General features: G+C 49.3%; 5 protein-coding genes across 5 annotated transcripts; 3 read left to right on the forward strand and 2 right to left on the reverse strand.

The window, feature by feature from the left end:
- Positions 1 to 656: 656 nt before the first annotated feature.
- GL218_04903 (uncharacterized protein) lies at positions 657 to 2,213 on the reverse strand (the record flags this gene model as incomplete). The annotated part of the gene is made up of 1 exon (XM_033581533.1): positions 657 to 2,213. One exon carries the CDS (start codon positions 2,211 to 2,213, stop codon positions 657 to 659), a length of 1,557 nt encoding a protein of 518 aa, XP_033435731.1.
- A 1,805-nt stretch (positions 2,214 to 4,018) lies between these two features.
- Positions 4,019 to 5,903, forward strand: GL218_04904 (Caffeine resistance protein 5; the record flags this gene model as incomplete). The annotated part of the gene is made up of 5 exons (XM_033581534.1): positions 4,019 to 4,282; positions 4,351 to 4,523; positions 4,602 to 5,643; positions 5,701 to 5,799; positions 5,853 to 5,903. 5 exons carry the CDS (start codon positions 4,019 to 4,021, stop codon positions 5,901 to 5,903), a joined length of 1,629 nt encoding a protein of 542 aa, XP_033435734.1.
- An 8,508-nt stretch (positions 5,904 to 14,411) lies between these two features.
- Positions 14,412 to 16,270, forward strand: GL218_04905 (Choline dehydrogenase, mitochondrial; the record flags this gene model as incomplete). The annotated part of the gene is made up of 4 exons (XM_033581535.1): positions 14,412 to 14,463; positions 14,518 to 15,691; positions 15,760 to 16,168; positions 16,226 to 16,270. The coding sequence occupies 4 exons, from the start codon at positions 14,412 to 14,414 to the stop codon at positions 16,268 to 16,270; spliced, it is 1,680 nt and encodes a 559-aa protein (XP_033435733.1).
- Positions 16,271 to 17,653: 1,383 nt separating this feature from the next.
- On the forward strand, positions 17,654 to 18,120 carry GL218_04906 (uncharacterized protein; the record flags this gene model as incomplete). Its single annotated transcript, XM_033581536.1, has 3 exons — positions 17,654 to 17,751; positions 17,833 to 17,864; positions 17,945 to 18,120. The coding sequence occupies 3 exons, from the start codon at positions 17,654 to 17,656 to the stop codon at positions 18,118 to 18,120; spliced, it is 306 nt and encodes a 101-aa protein (XP_033435736.1).
- A 317-nt stretch (positions 18,121 to 18,437) lies between these two features.
- On the reverse strand, positions 18,438 to 18,828 carry GL218_04907 (uncharacterized protein; the record flags this gene model as incomplete). The annotated part of the gene is made up of 2 exons (XM_033581537.1): positions 18,438 to 18,682; positions 18,777 to 18,828. 2 exons carry the CDS (start codon positions 18,826 to 18,828, stop codon positions 18,438 to 18,440), a joined length of 297 nt encoding a protein of 98 aa, XP_033435735.1.
- Between the last annotated feature and the right edge of the window lie 421 nt (positions 18,829 to 19,249).

Below are 19,249 nucleotides of genomic sequence, written 5' to 3' on the forward strand. Positions count from 1 at the left end.
GGCGAGGGGCCTAAAGGAACTGTGTGGTAAGGTGGCGGAATATTGCATTGTCTGTAAGGCGATCCGGACGCAGGAAACGTTTATGGCTTACTGCTTATGAAGGCTTTGGCTCGCGCCTGAAATTTTTTTTTATAATACGCCTCGTTCACGCCTTAGGTAGGACTGACACATTGGTGTACGGAAAATGCAATCGTCTTTTTATCAAGTTGGTGATATTTTACAACGTAGCTATCTTGTCAGTTACACTCCGGTGTTATATCCGGCTACCTAGGCGCCTATGATGCACTTTGGGTTTGGGTAAGTATTAGAAAATGTTAAGCGCGGTGAGTAGTATGAGGTAAGCTTAGTAGTTAAGCCATGCGTAGCATAAAATCTAGGGCGTAGCAGTTCTAAACAGCCATTTATTAATACCTAAACCTCATAGTGCTCTACCTTACCGCTTTCATTTTGATCCAAAAACACATCTTACATTCAGTTCATACATAGGACGATTTATAGTCCCAACATCTTAACGACAAGAGGATCACTTATTAAGAATAAATATGTATTCTATTAGTATTCTTCTAATGTATATACTCTTGAAATTCCGTAAAGCCCGGTTTCGTCTTATACCATATACATAACTCATACACCACCACCTACTATACCAGTCTTGCTCACGACTGCAAAACCGTGCCTGGCTCTGGTAGCGTCAAGTTCAAAAGGTACGCGTTAGCCGCGGCTGCTGTCGTGCCACCTAACAGGTAACTCGTGTGGCCAGTGCCGTTGCGCGTAAGCAGCACAGAGCGGTCGCTCCCGATCTCCGCGTGCAGACCTAGTCCCCAAACATAGCTTGTCGAGGGATCGAATGTGGACTGCAGCGTCAGGACTTTTACGTCGCCTTTGTATGATACGGGCTTCGGCGGGTTCGTCAAGGCAGCCGGCCATCCGATGCATGAGGTCTGGATCTTGTAGCTCTGGCATACGCCCCCGGTTAAGGGATTGAAGATCGCGCCAAGGGTTACTTTAGCCTGCACGTCGCTGAGAGAGGTCGAGGCGTGTGCCCAGTCTTGGCAGGCGATTGCTGTGCCGGCGAGTAATGAAGAGTCTTCGTATGTGTCGCCTGTTACGAGGGGTTGCTGCTGCGAGATCAGCGTTGCGTTGCCGGCGTCGGCATCGGCGATGGCTTGGCCTAGGGAAGGCCATGATGACGGGGAGATCAGGTATGGCTGGATATTGAACCGTATATCTTCGACAGTCACGTTGGAGCGGCAGACCTTGTCGTCACAGCCAGGAGCCGGGATGGGAGATTTGGTAGCCTTGGCTATTATGCTTTCGAACTTGGCCTGGACATCTTGTCCGCTTAGCGGGCACACGTCCTCAGACGCATTAGCGCACCAAGTGAAGAAATTCTTGAGTGTGTCCTCGTACGTGGAGCCTTCGATGATAAGGTTGCTAGACTCTGATTGAGAGTGCTGAAGATTGCCGTCCAGTACTAAGGCGCGGATACCGTCCGGGAATAGTTCTGCATACTGACTGAACAACTGCGTGCCGTACGATAGGCCTAGGAAATTAGCCTTCTCGCCGCCTAGGGCCTTGCGCACGGCCTCGTGGTCCCGGACAGCGCTAATAGTGTCGACAAAATCGATCAAGCGGCCCGTCTTGGCACGACAGCTCTCGCCTAGGTTCTTGTTATACGCGACGAGCGCGTCGTACTCGTCCTGCGTCTTAGGGAGCCAAGTAATGCGTTTATTGTACGCAGCTGCGTCACACTGCACTGGAGTACTGAGGCCGACTCCTCGAGGGTCTAGACCGATCACGTCGAAACGGTCGAGAATCTGCGGGTCTACAACGCCTGACACCGTGGACAATGCCGCGACAAGACTGGTGGCCTGTCCTCCTGGACCGCCCGGGTTAATGAAAAGGTTTCCGATCCGGTTACTTTTGTCGCGAGCCTCAATGCGGACCATTCCTAGCTCTATCGTCTCGTTACCCTGCGGATGCTCCCAGTCTAACGGTACGGTGTAGGTCGCACATGTGATGTTGGGGGGGAAGGAATCTGGACATGGTCCCCACGAGATGCTATCCGTCGAATTGGATTTCACACTTCTCTTGGGAATCGACTTCGACCCGGTCAGTTTTAGCGTAGGCGCTCCTGGAACAGTCACAGTGATTGCCGAGCTCAAGGTCGCAAACGCGAGGAACGCCTGCGTAAGTACAAGTGAGTGCCCCATGGTGGTGTCTTTTCGTCTTGAATAGTCGGTACAAGTGTAAAGCAAGAGACCTCATGCAAGAAGGGCAGGCTCGATTGTATATGTATACCTCTCCCGTCTTACACGAGCGACGTTAATTATTAGGTAATTACGTCTTACAGAGAGGCTTGGAATAAGCAAACTAGAGTAGCTTAAGACACGACTGTGAGGCGCGGCGCTCTAGCTAAGCTTGCTTTATCCAGCTGCGACGTTTCCTTGTCGATCCTTACTGTGGACGAGGGCTACGAGCCGACCACACACCACACACAGCGATTGGGCAACGTCGTAATCGATAACATCTTAGACAGATAGCTGAAAGTTCGGTAGAAGCAGAGGATGATGTTGCCTGTTGCCAAGTTGCTATGCTACTGTGTAATTTTATAAACCCTGCCACGTCTTCAACCCTAACGACACAGCCGCAATCCATAACGGTACATCTATGCATTCTTTCGCTTCCCCAGCCGAGTCCTACGATGCGAGCTGATGCTAATTTTATCATCATAGAATTCTCCAAGTCCCACATGATTATTTGTGCTTATAGGCGTGGGTATTTAAAACGAGGCGCAACGATATCGTCTTTTCTATAGACCTTAAGTAAATAGATTACTAATTAAAGATATGGTCTTCATATATGTGGATTTATATGTGGATTTATATGGCTCCATAACCAGGGTTGTTCAGACAAGCTTTACGTGCCAGGGGTAAGCTGCTAATATGAAGACCAAGACAATACAAAGAAGTAAATCTTTAAGCTAAAATCAAGTCTCAGTCGGTAAACCACGAAACGATATAGTTCTATGCAGTTTGCCTACCTTATAACTGATGCAATTAGTTAGCTTTTAGAATTTCTTGAGGAAGTTTAGGGACTTGAGTCAATCACACCGAATTACCTTTTAACCAAGTCAACCAAGCATGAGAACAATAAACCGACAATCAAGAGAAGCAACAAGAAGACGTCATTTACGGTTATAATCGGCTTAGACTTCCGATACTCGCCTTTAAGAAATTACGATATCACCCATAGATGGACGTCTTAGACCTGATATGTACCATCCGGTCTCCAGATTTCTTAATAAGGACAAAGCGTTACAAAACCTAGGTACCTATATATCTAAGTCAGTCAAGTACCGCCCATCACAGATCGGAAATATAAAATTTCGAGTGAAGGGGCTCTAGCGGCAGCTTATCAATGACTTAAGTTAAAGTATTATCATATAACACATTGAAAGACTACCTAACCAACCTGATCTATGCCAAGACGGGACATGAAAATCCCTTTACCCTCCTAGGCATCGCAAGCCATCATGTCAGCAGCATGCGGCTGACTGCCGACTATCTCGGTGCTAGGATTTAACGTCTTCTAAGTCGGGGTGCTGTGTTTATCAGATGCTTTGATCCCGTCTATCAGATTTTGGAATTAAAGGAGAGTGCCTCGGGGATAACCTCTCTAGCTCCATGCAAATTCCGGATCTTGCATTCTATCAGTCCCAGCCGCCAGAACGTCTACCCACTAGGTACACAGTGGCGGTTAATATCTTGAATTTTTGTATCTGAAAATACTCTGGGTACATGAGAACTAAGTGAGTAATTGGATATCTAGCATAGATGAGATTGGTGGTAATAGATGAAGAACGAGTCTTCTCCCTGAGGCTATTATAGATGTACCTAAAATATATTAGCTAAACAACTACGGTCAATAAATATCTATCTAGGACTTCCATGAACTTATTCTCTAAGGTGATAGAACTAAACACTACAAATTTGTTTTCACGTTCTTACGAAACAGCATGGCCACCCAGATCCGCGATACGCAGTTCGGTCACCTCGTACGCTTTCTATCTAGAAATAAAGTCTTCCGATACCCTGATGAAATTGACCCTTCCCTATGGAAAAGACCTTTACAAGGCGATACAGATCCAGCACCCATACTACCGGCAGAGCAAGCTAACGAGACACATGGTGTTGACAAGCAGAGTCCTAACACACCTCATGTCGGTGAAAACGATCAGGAATTCAATTTGATAGACTGGTATGGACCTGATGACCCAGAGGTATTTGCCCCTATTAGCTTCAACTCTCGAGAAAAGAATATAAGTGTTTAAGCTAATACTCGATCCAGAACCCTCAAAACTGGTCCAGCAAGTGGAAGTTACTGGTCGCTTTCCTCATGTGTATACTCAACTTCTCATTCTACATTGCAAGCTCGATATACGTCCCCGGTATACCCAGCATCATGGAAGACTTCGGCGTCAACGAAATCGTGGCTACGCTAGGACTCTCCCTATTCACGCTGTGAGAACTGCCAATACCCCCATCTCAACCTCAACCCTCAAGAGAACAGCACTAACTTATACTATTACCTATTACTAGTGGTTACGGGCTAGGTCCCATGCTCTGGTCTCCCATGTCCGAAATCCCCCAACTCGGCCGCAGCCCCCTTTATTTCTGGACATTCCTCACCTTCATCTTGCTCCAGCTCCCTACAGGCTTTGCCGTCAACATGCCCATGTTCCTCGTCTTCCGCGTCCTGACCGGTTTTGTCGGCAGTCCGCCTCTAGCAACCGGCGGAGCCACTATCATAGATATGTACGATCCAGGCAGCGCCGGATACGGCATTTGCATATTATCCTCGTTCGGCGTCCTCGGTCCTGTATTCGGCCCGGTAATCGGGGGGTTTGCGGCGCCGGCGGAGGGCTGGCGGTGGACGATTTGGATATTCACGTGGTTGTGCGCGTTGGTGGTGATCCTGCTGTTCTTCTTGCTTCCTGAGACTAGCGCTGCGAATATCTTGTATAGGAGGGCGAAGAGGCTGAGAAGCATAACGGGTGATTCTCGACTCAGGAGCCAGTCTGAGATCGATGCTGCTCGTCACAAGCTAAAAGACCATCTGATTGTTTTAGGTAGGGCTTTCACGCTGACTTTCTCTGAGCCTATTGTTTTCTTCATGGATTTATACTCGGCGCTTCTCTACGGGATTTTATTCCTGTGGTTCGAGTCGTTCCCTCTCGTGTTTGGAGATATTTATGGGTTTAGCGCTGGGGCGCAAGGGTTGGCTTTCCTTGGGATCTTCATCGGCGCTCTTGTCACCGTGCCTCCATTCTTGCTATGGATTAAACACGGCGTAATTCCGAGATTCAACAAGCCGTCTTTTAAGCCGGAAATGGTACTCCCGCCAACATTCGTCGGTGCCATTTCCCTTCCGGTCTGCCTCTTCTGGTATGGGTGGACGGCGCGGGAAAGCGTACACTGGATCTTGCCTATTATAGGTTCTAGCTTGTTCACCGTCGGTGTGGTCACGCTATTCAATACGGTATTCAACTACCTAGGGATATCATACCCTGCGTACGTCGCGTCGATATTCGCAGGGAACGCACTATTCCGAGCCTCGTTTGGAGCTTCATTCCCTCTTTTTGTAAGTTTTACACCGGAGTTAACTCTTGCTCCAAGTCTGACACGTATATGCGCCTAGGCTCGAGAGCTCTTTCGCCAACTCGGTATTGGCCCCGGTAATTCACTCCTTGGCGGTATTGCTATCTGCTTCATTCCTATTCCTTTCATCTTCTATCGGGTAAGTTTAATTCAGCAATCTTTTCCTAAATTAACAAGCTGATCATTAGGTAGTATGGTGAAAAGATTCGCCACATGAGCAAGAATGCTCGGCATGATATCTGAAGAGGGTGCTTGTAATATGCCGTAAAAACTCCGATTCTGATCTGTAGTGACAATTCAAATGGCTTAGAATTACGAAAAGAAAAAAAGGATAGGAAGACTGCGAATAACTTTGATAATATGGTATGGAATTTCAAGTCCGTGGGATAACTGTACGTTGGTGGTAGTATGGCGATCCAAGTTGTAAATTATATTAATAGTAGGTAGACACTATTAGAATAGAAGCCGTACGTATCTTGAAGTGTTAGGTGCAAGAAAGTGGTGATACCTAAAATAAAGAGATTTCCACCAAGGCTTGCCTTAAAAGAATTAAAGCTTTATATTCTCGACTACCTGTATTTTCCATTTTCATATTTCTGACAATAGTAAATTTGAAATTTTGATAGGACTCCCGTATTTCAGTCTAAAAATGTGATTTCTTGACTAATTCTCGAGAATACTCTAAGTAAAGAATGATTGTACAGATTCGTCTTATACGGAGGTGCAGAGGGAACACATTAAAAAAACGCTAAAATTATTGGACTGACCCCAAGGGTAAAGGGGGTAAATCAAAATAAAACCGATTAAAATTATATTGTTTATTATATATAAGCCTTTAAATGAATAGGGTAAGTTTATAGCCATGATATGTATTAAATAATAAGTTTTTAATTGCATAAAATTTAATGATAAAAAAACTTTTTTATAAATTTTATTATAAATAAATATTCCCTCCCTCCCTCCCCTCCTCCTCCTCCCCTCCCTCCCCTCCCTCCCTCCCTCCCCTCCCTCCCTCCCTCCCCTCCCTCCCTCCTCCCCTGCTTTTCCTCCCTTCCCCTCCTTTCTTCCTTTTCTCTTTCCTTTCCCCTCCTCTTTCTTCTTTCTCTTCCCTCCCTTCCCCCTTTTTTCTCCCCCCCTCCCCCCTCCTTCCTCCTCTTCCGTCCTCCTTCCTGTCCCCCGTTGGTTCTCTGCCTTCGGTCCCCTCCCCTTTTTCTTTTCTCTCTTTTTTCCGTCTTTTCCTTTCCGCTTCCCCTCTCCTCTCCCTCTTCTTCCTCCCCTTTTCTTTCTTCTCTCTCTCCTTTTTTTCTCTTCTTCTCCTCTTTTTCTTTCTTTCCTCTTCCTTCCTCCTTCCTCCTCCCTTCGTTTCCCCTTCCTTCCCTCTTTCCCCCGGCCCCCCTCCTTTCTCTGTTCCCTTTTCCTCCCCCCCCGTCCCTCCTTTTCCGCTTTTCTCTTTTTCTCTCTCCTTTTCCCCTTCCGCTTTTTCTCCTTTTCTCTCTCCTTTTCCCCCCCCTTCTCTTCCTTTCCGCTTTTTCCCTCCCCCCCCTCCTTTCCCTCTTCCCTTTTCCCTTTTCCCTTTCTCTTTCTTCTCTCTCCCTCCGTCTCTTCCCCTTTTCTTTCTTCCCTCCCTCCTTTTCCCCCCCTTTCTTCTTCCTTCCTTTCTCTGTTTCTTCTCTCTTTTTCTTTCTCCTCTCTCCCTTCTTCCCCCCGCCTCCTCCTCTTCTCCCTTCTCTTCTCCTTTTCTTTTCTTCCTCCCTTTTCTCTTTTCTTTCCCCCTTTTTCCTTTTGTTTTCCCCCTTTTCTTTCTTCCTCTTCTTTCCCCCTTCTCCCCCTCTCTCCTCCTCTTCTTTCTTTTCTTCTTTTTTTTCTTTCTCTTTTTTCTTCTCCTCCTTCCTCTTCTTCTTCCTTTTCCTTCTCCTCTTCTCTCTTTCCTCTCCTTCCCTCCCTCTCCCCTCCTTCCTCCCCCTCTCTTCCTCCTCCCGCCTTTCCCGTCCCCTTTCTCCTTCCTCCTCTCTCCCCCTTTTCCTCGTTTCCCTTCCCCTCTCTCTCCCCCCCCTCTCTCCCCTTCTCCTCCCCCTCTCCTTCCTCCCCTTTTCCTCCTCTTTTTCCCTTCCTTTTCCTCTTCCCTTCCCCTTTCTTTTCCTCCCTCCCCCCTTTCTTTTCTCTTCCCCTTCCCCCTCTCTTCTCTTTTCCCCCGTTTCCGTCCCCCCCCTCCTTCCTCCTTCTTCCCTCTTCCTCCCTCTTCTTCCCGTCCCCTTCTTTTTCCTCTCTTTTCCCCCCCCCTCTTTCCTTTCTTCCCCTTTCTTTTTTTCCCTTCCCTTTCTCCTTCCTTTCCTCTCTCTCTCTTTCTTCCCCCTTCTCCTCCCGCCTCTTCTCCTTCCCTTCCCTTTCCTCCTGGTCCTCTTCTTCCCCTCCTTCTTTTTCCTCCTTTCCCTTCTCCCTCTTTCCCTTCTCCTTCTCTCCCCTTTTCTCTCCCTCTTTCTCTCCTTTCCTTTCCTCTCCTTTCTCCCTTTTTCCTTCCTTTTTTCCCTCTTTTCCTCCCTTTCCCTCTTTTCCTCCCCCTCCTCCTTTTTTCCTTCTCCCTCCTTTCCCTCTTTTTCCTCCTCCTCCCTCCTTTTCTCTCCTCCCCTTCCTTTCTCCCCCCTCTCCCCGGTTTTTTGCCCCTCCTCTCCCCCTTTCTTCGCCCCTTCTTTCTTCTCCCTCCCCCTCCCTCCCTCCTCTCTCCTTTTCCTTTTTTCTTCTCTTCCTTCCCTTCTCTCCTCCTCCTCCTTTTCCCTTTCCCCCTCCCCCCTCTCCCCTCTTCCCTCCCTCCCTTTCCCTTTTTTTCTTTTCTTCTTCTCCCTTTCCCCTCGGCTTCCCTTTCTCTCTTCCTCTTTCTCCTCTTCCCCTTTTTTTCTCCCTCTTTTCTCTCCCCCGCTTTTCCTTTTCCTCTCCTCCTTCCTCCCCTCCCCGGTTTTTTTTTCTCCCTCCCCCCCTTTCCCTCTCTCTCTTTCCCTCCCCCCCTCTCCTCCTTCCCCTCTTCTCTCCCCTCCTTCTCCCCCCTCTTCTTTCCCTCTTTTCCCCTCTTCTTCTCTCCCTCTCCTCTCTTTCTCCCCCTTTCTTCCTTCCTTCTCTTCCCGCCGTTTCTTTTCCCCCCGGTTTCTCTTCTCTTCTCTCCCCCTCTTTCCTCTTTTTCTTTCTTTTTTTTTCCTCCTTCCCTCTCTTTCCCCCTCTTTCTCTCGCTTTTTCTCTCCTCCTCCCTCCTCTCCTTCCCCCCTTTTTCCTCCCTTTCCCCTCCCCCCCCTCCTCTTCTCTTCCTTCCTTTTCTTCCCCTCCTTCCCCTCTTCTTCCCTCCTCGCCCTCCCCTCCCGTTTTCCTCCTTCCCCGTCTCTTCCCTCTCCCCCGCCCCCCTCTTTTCTTTCTCCTCCCTTCCCTTCTTCCTTTCTTCCCTTCTCTCTCTCCCTCCCGTCCTCCCTGTCCTTCCTCCTCTTCCTCTGTCTCCCCTCTCCCCTGGCCGCTCTTCCCCCCCCTTTCTCCCGTTTTTTCTTCCTTCTCCCCCCCTCCTTTCCTTCTCCCCCTCCCCCTCCTCCTCCCCTCGTCTCCTTTCCTTTCTCCTCTCTCTCCTCTCTCTCCTCCCTCCTCCCCTCCTTTCCTTTCCTTCTTTTTCTTCCTCTTTTCTCCCTTCTACTCCCCTTCCTTTTTCCCTTCTTCCCCTTTTTCTCCCTTCCCTCCTTTTTTCTCTCTTTCTTCGCCTCCTCTTTTTGGCCCCCTCTTCCCTCCTTTCTTCCTCTCCTCTTCCCTTTCTTTTTTCTTTTTTTTTTCCCCCTTCCTTCTCTCTCTCTCTTTTTCCCCTCTTTTCTTTCCTCTCCCTCTCCTTCCCCTCTTCTTCCCCCCTCCCCTCTCCCTCCGGTCTTCTCCTCTCTCCTCTTTTTCTCTTCCCTTCCCTCTCTTTCTCCTCCCCCCTTCTCTTCTCCTTTCCTCCTCCTCTTCCTCCCCCCCTCTTCCTCTTCTTCTTCTCTTTCTTTTCTTTCCCCTTCTCTCCTTTTCCCTTCTCTTTTTTCCTCTCTATTTTCTTCTCTTTTTCTCCTCTCCCTTCTTTCCCCTCTTTTTCCCTCCTCTCCCCCCTCTTTTCTCTCTCCCCCTCCCTCTTCTTTTCTTCTTTCCCCCTCCCGCTCTTTCTCCTTTTTTCTTTCCTCCTCCCCCCTCCCTCCTCCTCTCTTCTTCTTTCCTTCCCCCCCCGTCTCCTCCCTCTCTCCCGTTTTCCTTCTTTCCTTCTCCCTTTCTTTTCTCCGTTTTTTCCCCCCTTCCCTCTCCTCCCTTCCCTTCCCTCTTTTTTCCCCGCCTTCCTCCTCTTCTTCTTCCCTTCCCTCTCTCTCCTCTCTTCCCCCCTTTCCCTTTTCTTCTCCCCCTCCTCTTCCTTTTCTTCTCCTCTTTTCTCTTCCTCTCCTCTCTCTTCCCCCTCCCTTCCTTTTCTCTCTTCTTCCTCCCCTTCTCTTCTTTTCCCTCCTCCCCTTTTTTCCCCTCTCCTCCTCCCCTCTCTTTCCCCTCTCTTCCCCCTCCTCTCCCTCCCTCTTTCTTTTCCCTTCTTTCCTCCTTTCCTTTTTCCTCTCCCTCTCCCTTTTCTCCTTCCTCCTTTTCTTTTCCCTCTCCCCCTCTTCTTCTCCTTCTTCCCCCCCTCTTTCTTCCCCTCTCTCCTTTCCTTCCCCCCCTTCCCCGTTCTTCTCCCTTCTTCTCCCCTCTCTCCCCTCCTCTTCCCCGCTTTTTCCCCCTTTCCCTTCCTCTTTCTTCTCTTTTCTCCCTCCTTCTCCCCCTTCTTCCTCCTCTCCTCCCCTTCCCTGGTTTCCTCTTCCTCTTCTTCCTCTTTCCCCTCTCTTTCCCCTTCCTCCCTCCTTTCTTCTCTTTTCTTTTCCTCCTTCCTTCCCTTCTCCTCCTTCCCCCCCTCCTCCCTCCCCTTTCTCCCTTTCCCCTTCCCTCGTCCCTTCCTCCTCTCTTCGCTCTCCCCCTCCCTTCCCTCTCTTCCCTCTCTTCCCTTTCTCTTTTTCCTTTCCCCTCTCCCTTTCTTCTCCCCCTCCTCCTTCCCTTCCCTTTTCTCCCTTCCTTCTTTCCCCTCCTCCCCTCTCTCTTCTTCCCCTCCCTCGCCCCTTCCTTCCCTTTCCCCTTCTCCTTCTCCCCTTTTCTTTTTCCCCTCCCTTTCTTTCTCTTTTCCCTTTTCTCCCTCCCGCTTCCCTTCCTCCCTCTCCTCCTCCTCCTCCCTTTCTTCTTCCGCTTCCTCTCTTTCTCCTTCCCTCCTTCTCCCCCTCCTTTTTTCCCCCTCCCCTCCTTTTTCCTCCCTCCCTTTTTCTCCTCCCCTTTCTCTCTTTTTTCCCGCCCTCCCCTCTCCCCTTCTTCTTCTCCTTCTCTTCCCCCCCCCCCTTCTTCTTTTCCCCTCCTTCTTTCCGCCCTTCCCTCTCTCCCCCCTCCCCCTTTCTTCCCTCCCCCCTCTTTTTCTTTCCGCCCTCTCCTCCCCCCCCCTCTCCCCCTCTTTCCTTTTTCCCTTCTCCCTTCTTTCTCCCCTTCCCCGCCCCCCTCTTCCTCCCTTCTCTCCCCCCTTCTCCTTTCTTCTTTCCCCTTCTCCTCCTCCCCCCCCGCCCCCTCTTTCTCTTCTTCCTCTTCCTTTCCTCTTTTCCTTCCTCCCTTCTTCTTCTCTTTCTCTTCTTCTCCTCCCCCCTCCCTCGCCTCGTTCTCTCCTTTTCTCCTCTTCTCTCCCTCTCTCTTTCCTTCCTCTTCCTTTCCCTTCTCTCCTTCTTCTTCCCTTCTTTCCTCCCTTTCCCCCTTCCTTTCTTCCCCCTCTTCTCCTGCTTCTTCTCCCCTTCTTCTCTCCCCTCCTTCCCCTTCCTCTCTCTTCCTCCCTCCTTTCTTTTCCCTCTTCTTCCCCCCCCTTCTCTCTTCTCTTCCTCTCTCCTTTCTCTTTTTTCCTCTTCCCCTTCTTTCCCTCCTTTCGTTTCCTTCCCCTCTCCCTTCCTCCTCTCTTTCCGGTCTTCCCTCCCCTCTTTCCTCCCTTTCCCGCCCCTCCCCTCCCGCCCCTCCCCTTTCCCCTCCCGTTTCCCTTCTCTTTTCCTCCCCCTCTTTCTTCCTCTTTCCTCTCTCTTCTTTTCCTTCCTCCTCCTCCTCCTCTTTCTTTCTCTTCCCCCGCCTCCCCTCCCCCCCTCCTCTTCCTTTCCCTTCCCCCCCCTCCTCTTCTTTCCTCCTCTCTCTCCTCCCTTTCTCCCGTTTCTCTCCTTTTCCTTTCTTCCTTTCCCCTCCTCTTTCCTCTCTCTCCCCTTCTTTCCTCTTCCCCCTTTCCTCCCCTTCCCCTTCCTCCCTTTCCTCCCTCCTTTTCCTCCTCCTTCCCTCCTTTCTTCTCCGGTTTTTCCTCTCTTCCCTTCCCTTTTCTTCTCCTCCCGCTTTTTTCTTTCTTCCTCCCTTCTTTCTCCCTCCTCCGCCTTTTCCTTTTTCCCTCCCTTCTCCCCTTTTTCTTCTTCCTCCCCTTCTCCTTCCTCCCTTCTTTCTTCTCCTTCCTCCTTTCCTTTCTTCCCCTTTTCTCCCCTCTCCCTCCCTTCTTTCCCCTCTTTTCCTCCCTCCCCTTTCCCTCCTCCTCTCTCCTCTCCTCTCCTTCTCCTCCTTGCCCTCCTCCTCCTCTTCCTCTTTCCTCCCTTTCCTTTTTTCTCCTCTTTCTCCTTCTCTCTCTTCCTTTCTTTTTCTTCTCTCCCTCTTTTCTTCCCTTTCGTCTCCTCCCCGCCCCTTCCTTCCTCCTTCCTCTTCTCTTCTTTTCCTCCTTTTCTCCCTCCTCCCCCCTTCCTCCTCTTTCCTCCCTTTCTCCCTCCCCTCCTTTCCTTCCTCTCCTCCTCCCCTTTCCTCTTCCTCCCCTCTTTCCCCTCTTTCTTCCTCTTCCTTCTCTTCTCCTCCGCTTCTCCCCTTCCCTTCCCTCCCTTTCCCCTCCTCCTCTTCCTTCTTTTTTTCCTTCCTTTCCCTCCCTCCCTCTCTCTTTTCCCCCCCCCCTTCTTCCCTCCCCTCCTCCTTTCTCTTTTCCCCTCTCTCTCTTCCTTCCTTCTTCTCTTTTTCCCTCCTTTCCTCCTCCCTTTCCCTTCTTCCTTTCCCCCTTTTTTTTTCTTTCTTCTTTTTGCTTCTTCCTCTTCCTCTTCCTCCTTCTTTCCTTTCTCCTCTTCTCCTTTCCTGTTCCCTTTTTCTTTTCCCCGTCTCTTCTTCTTTTCTCCCCCCTTCTTCCTTTCCTTTCCTCTCCCTCCCCCCGCCCCCCTTCTCCCCCCCTTCCTTTTCTTCTCTTTCCCCTCTTTTCCCCTTGTCCTTTTCCTTCCTGTCTCTCCTCCCTTTCTCCTCTTCTCTCCTTCTGTCCCCCCCCCCCCTTCTTCCTCTCCCCCCGTTGGTTCTCTGCTTTCCCTCCGCTCCCTTTCTTTCTTTTCTCTCTCTTTTTCTCTCTTTTCCTTTCCCCTTCCCTCTCTCTTCCCTCTTCTTCCTCCTCCTTTCTTTCTTCTCTCTCCTCTTTTTTTCTCTTCTCTGTCCTCTTTTTCTTTCTTTCTCCTCCTCCCGTCTCCCTTCCCCCCTTTCTCTTCTTGTCTTCTTTTCCTTTCTTCCCCTGCTTTCTTCCTTTTCTCCCTCCTCCCTTTTCTTTTTCCCCCTCCCTCCCCTCCCTCCCTCTCTCCCTCCCCTTTTCTCTTTTTTCCCCCTTTCTCTCCCTCCTTTCCCGTTCTCTCTCCCCTTTCTTCTCTTCTCTTTCTTTTTCTTCCTTTCTTTTCTTTTATCTTCTTTGCTTATCCTTTTCCCCCCCTATGGTTATATGTGGGGGTGGGTATAATTATTTTGGGTTTTTTTAATGTGTTCCCTCTGCACCTCCGTAGTCTTACCTGAGTCAACAGTTTAACTTGAGAATTCATAGGCCTAGAGAACACATCACAAAACTGCATTTGAACGGCGCAAACATAAAGTATCATAAATTTCTTGATTTACAGATTCTTGATTTACGCTCTTACAGGTTTTGGATAAAATTTTCTCTTGTGATAATTTCTCGACGTCAAGTTTCTGAATATATCTAGATCTCCGGGTTTTCACCGAGCCGCACTGTAAGACCGCAACCAAAGATGCCGCACTTAGCTCGGCATCTTGGTCTACGGGGTTAACTCGCTCGGATTGTTTCTTTTTGAAGTCTATCGTGCAACAAGGGAAGAAAGCTGCACATATTGAATAAGTAAAATGCGATACTAGACGAGATTCCGATCATCTCCGGTATTACATCCCAACTCCCATCTCGGCGCGGCTCGCATTTGCAGAACCCTTCCAGTATACTACCAAATTAGGAAATCATATCAGGAACCCGATCGGTTTCCTCCTCGTCTTCGTAGATAGGCGTTGGCGTCAGCAATCCGGTAGTATACCGGTTCTAAGTAACACAGCAAATTTTGGCGCTTCGGGAACCCTATACTAGACATCCATCAATCGATGCTTACTCATTGTACATAACCATTCATGCATAGAATTGTACTAGGAAGTATACTACGTCGGTATAGAGAAGGGTGAAAGTCCCGCATCGTCTTCGGGCTATAAAGAGGGTGAGATGGAAACCATCATGGAAGAGATTTGTCCTCACCAGCATTATCAGTCAACTAAGCAAAGATACCAAGAAGAGCATCATAGCCTTTCCATCAGCTTTCAGCAGTTATTCAAAAAGTCTTAAGATAAAAACTTGAACAACCGCCCTGGATATCAGAACCTAAACCGAGTATCAGTATCAGTAACACCTACAACATGAGCAATCAAGTCCAGTCCATCGAGCAATTCGACTTCATCGTCGTCGGAGGTGAGTTTAACATAATGAAAAGGGGCATGAATCCTCAACTGACACCATCTATAGGAGGCACTGCTGGTTGCGCCGTCGCCGGCCGTCTAGCTGAATCTCCCAACGTCCGCGTCCTAGTCATCGAGGCTGGTATTAGCAACCCGAAAGATATCGACGCTATTACGACGCCGGCTCGGGCTTTCGAGCTGCGCGATAGCAAGTATGACTGGGCTTATAAGACAACCATGATTGATCGTCCCGACTACACACGTGTCGAGAAGCCCAACACACGCGGAAAGACCCTTGGCGGTTCTAGCTGTCTCAACTATTACACTTGGATCCCCGGCTCGGCCGGAACCTTCGACGACTGGGCTCCTTACGGAGGAGATGAGTGGAAGTGGGACAATATCCGGAAGTACCTTTATAAGCCGGCGACCTACCATGACGACAGGACCCTGTTCAGTGAGGAGCTGAAGTACATCGGTACTAATGGACCAATTCCCGTGTCTCATTCAGATCTGGTTCCTGAGATAAAGGGCTTCCGAGATGCCCTGACTCAGGCATGGACTAGTAAAGGCGGAGAGTTGACAGACGACGTCCACAACGGTACCATGCGCGGCCTATGGAAATGCACTAATAGCATATACAATGGAAAGCGTTCCTCGAGTTGGCTTTACCTTGAGGGTAAGACGAATGTCACTGTACTTTCTAGCACTAATTCCAAACGCCTACTCATCGACGACGCCACGAAGAAATGTGTCGGCGTCGAGGTAATTCTACCCTCAGGTGAGACGCACAGCTTCAAGTCCAAGTACGAAACTATCGTCTCATCTGGTGTGTTTGAGAGCCCGAAGTTGCTTATGCTTAGCGGAATTGGCCCGAAGGCTGAGCTGGCTAAGTTCAACATCGAGACAATCGTCGATTCACCACATGTCGGCCAGAACCTACTAGACCATCCTATTCTCCCACACGTCTTCCGTATTGAAGATGGCAACGGATTTGACCAGCACCTCCTTAGAGCCGGTCTCGAGCACGATGCAGCTGTCAGTTCTTACCGATGGAGGAACCAAGGTCCCTACACTTCCGGTCTACTCGAACTAGTCGGACTCCCACGTATCGACGAGCGCCTGATGAAATACCCCGAGTACGTAGCCGCCAAAGAAGCCAACGGAGGCCTCGATCCCTTTGGTCCCGCGGGTCAACCACATTTCGAAATCGACTTTGTTCCCATGTTCAGCGATGCCTTCCAGTGGCACATCCCGACCCCCCTAAAGGAGACTACATGACAGTCATCGTGGACCTGCTGCGTCCCCAGAGCCGATCAGGCACAGTGGAGCTCAACAGCGCAGACCCGCTGGTGCAACCCAAGATCAACCTGAACTTCTTCGCCGAAGACTTGGATATCTTGGCGATGCGCGAAGGCATCCGCTGGGTAGACGACGTGTTGATGAACGGCGAGGGCATGCGCGACATGATCCGCGAGGACTACCCGTGGCCGATGCCGCGGACCTCGGACGCGGCGATGGACAAGATGATCCTCGAGCGCTCGCAGACGGGCTTCCACCCCTGCGGAAGCACACGCATGGCGCCTAGCATCGCGGAGGGTGTCGTCGATGGTAAACTCAAGGTGTTTGGTGTTGAAAACCTAAGAGTCATCGATGCGTCTGTCATCCCGGTGATCCCAGATTGTCGTATCCAGAACTCGGTCTATGCGATTGCCGAGAAGGTATGTATTACCGAGCGAACCTCTTCTTTGAGTTTGTAGCTAATTGAATGATTGTAGGGCGCCGATATGATCAAGGCCGAATATCCGGAACTATACGCTTAGATGTTTCTCTCAAAGGGATGAGATATGTCACCTTCGAATAGGGGTATGGTGGTTGAGGGTTAAGAAATTGCTGGCTTAAGTGTATGTTAACTATTGGTGAATCATGACTGATATATGATAATGAGTTTGAAGAGAGGAGAAATGGAGGGAGGAGGATTCCACTCAGTGCATATCACTCTTTTTTTTTTTTTTTTTCAATACTTTGTAGTGAGATTTCCTAATACCAATATACAGTTTAATCTACTCGAATGTTGGTTATTGCGAGGTTTCAATACGGGAATGTGCAGCAGGCAAACGAGCTGTCATTGGTTGCTTTGTGATTGCGTGTAGACTGTACGAGGAGTAGAGATGGTTTCGGATTTCTCAAATCTTCACTTTGTATGATATTCTTCGTCTTACTTCTAGGACATCCTCTGAGGTGTTTAAACATAAGATGAAAGGCGTGTTGGCAGTGACGTCCGGTTCCGTCTGATATCGTCATGATGCTATAACTCAAGGGTGTAATAAGAGACCACACTTGGCTTGACCCGCACCCACGCCGCCGGTAATACCGCCAACATGGGACACTAGTATAGCCTGGCACCACGGAGGACCACCAGGAAGAATCATTACCCTATGCAAACTGAAGTCTCCCTCCCCAATAGCTTGTTTGCCCATTCTACAAAGGTTACATTTATCTACGATGTGATTGGTTCAAGATCTTTAACAATAAGGCTACTCGGAGATGACCTCCTTATTCACGTGCAATATGAAAATGGGCAGAAGGATGACTTAGCCAGCTGATAATCTCTCAATCCGCGGTCCGTCTCATTATCGGTTCCCGGCCGAAGCCTTCAGATGAACAGATGAACAGATGAAACAGGCCTTCGGCGATGACAGCGCGGAGGAAGTGTGGTTGGTAGCGATAATGAACCGGCGGAGCGAATCTGATGGTGTCATAACTGCCCTGATGGGATATGAGGATGATTTTATTCAGCTCGATTTTCGCTTTGGTCTGTTCATTTCGTGCGGCGTGGACGTTGGGCGGATCGAGCGTTACTGAATTCGGCCAGGCGTCAGCGCTTCGGTGAGGACCGTCGACACCACATCACCCCATCATATCGTGATCGACCACATAGAATCACCCCACGTTTAATACCTCTTAGACTTACACGACGAGAAGACGGAAGAAACGAAAATGACTATAGAGGAAATCAAGAAGCTTATAATGTCGCCGTTAAGCCTGTCGTCTTGCTTCATGTTTCATCACAGCCTGCAACACAATCAAGCCTATATTACATCCACACAACTTCATTTGAAAGTTACAAGTACTGCATGTACCTTCATTACTCGCTACTAAGGACACCAATTCACCACAAAGCCCCTATCCACCCAATCAAAACCATGGCCATCGCACACCCGCAAGGTCTCCGCCCGCATATGCACGCAGCCGCCAGAGCTGCTCCAGTCGCAGCACCCAAGCTCGGCCCTGTATCATCAAGGTAAGGATACCCCAACATACCCAACATAACCCCTGACTCTGGTCTAGAATCACTATGGATATACGCTAACATCTCGCATAGAATACTACCAAGCCTCGTAGTACTCGGAGTTGGTCCGTCTCACCCTACCTACTTAACATAACATTTAACTTGTTTTTATTCGTTCTCATTTACTAACATTGGCATAAAACAGCTTACACAGTGGGTTCCTACGTCCGCTCGCAGCTCCACCGCGAAGCCGGCACCATGGACCGCATCTTCTCCCAGCAGAACACGCCCGAAGTCGAGAAAGCGCGAAAGGCCGCTCTACAGGTCGAGGTCAACGGGGACCCGCGAGACAATCTTCTCAACCTCCTAGGCCGGTCGTGAAATCAAGGGAAATTATGGAGGGAATTTAATTAACTGAAAGATATGGGATCATTCTTCAAAAAGGGGGACTAGAGTGGGACAGACACTCCGAGTCTCTTACTATTATTATATCCGCTTCGCATAGCTGGGGCGTTTGGGGAACCATTTTGTTTGGAATCACATTATAATACGCCGGTATCGCTCGAGATCGAGATACCTGGTGTGCCTTGTATATGAAAATATCATATCTACACCTCGCACGGAGCGCAATTAAATTTTTCATTTATATTTATTAAATATATCCAGAATGCCGTTTTCATCTCGTGTAACACCGTGGTCTACTGAAACCTCACGGGTTCCCGCTCCTTGCCGCCGCTACCGCTGGGCTTGGCGGCCGTCGATTGGGGCACTGCGTGTCCGCTCGCTGTAACCGCATTGTCGTCCGCGTTCTTGCTTACACCGATAGGGTTATCAGCCGCGCTGTGTAGTGAGGCTCCGCCGATTCCGCCGGAAGCATCTTGTGATTTTTGGCTTGGGTTGGGTACTGATGGGATCGTGTTCTGTTTTCCGGCATCTCCGGGAACTGGTTCGCCTTATTAGTTACACGACTAGAGCAATCAAAGGGACAAAATAGAAGAAATATGGCGATCCAAGATAACATATGAGGGTTACCTTACTGCTAGTGCCATCCTTGGCCATATCGTTGAGATCTCCGCCTTTCTTCGACATTTTGCTTATTACGTTGGTAGGAATACGAGATTCGTGTATCAGTGATATTAAAAAGTAACACTGTTGTGAATGTTTAATCAAGAGTAGTAAAATCTGATATAAGTTGAGGGCCTTAGGGAAAGAGAAAAGTAAACACCTTGATGTCGCTATCGTGATGTCACCATTATACCCCTTTCCCTCCTTTCTACGTCATGCGGCCAATTACTCGATGGATACAGCGTCGTAACCAACACGTACGGCCTAGGACGCAAACAAGACCCCAATCAACGTATTTAAATTACTGAAATGCTACCAAGACTGGTCTCACTGTTTGTCTTATTGGGATGAGTGGCAAATAATTACGGGGTTCTCGCTACTACAGGAGTGTCAATCTCTGACGCTTTGCGCACAGCTGATTATAATCTAGTGCTACAGAGTTACA

Source organism: Daldinia childiae (assembly GCF_008694065.1).
Source record: "Daldinia childiae strain JS-1345 chromosome Unknown Scaffold4, whole genome shotgun sequence".
NCBI lineage: Eukaryota > Fungi > Ascomycota > Sordariomycetes > Xylariales > Hypoxylaceae > Daldinia > Daldinia childiae.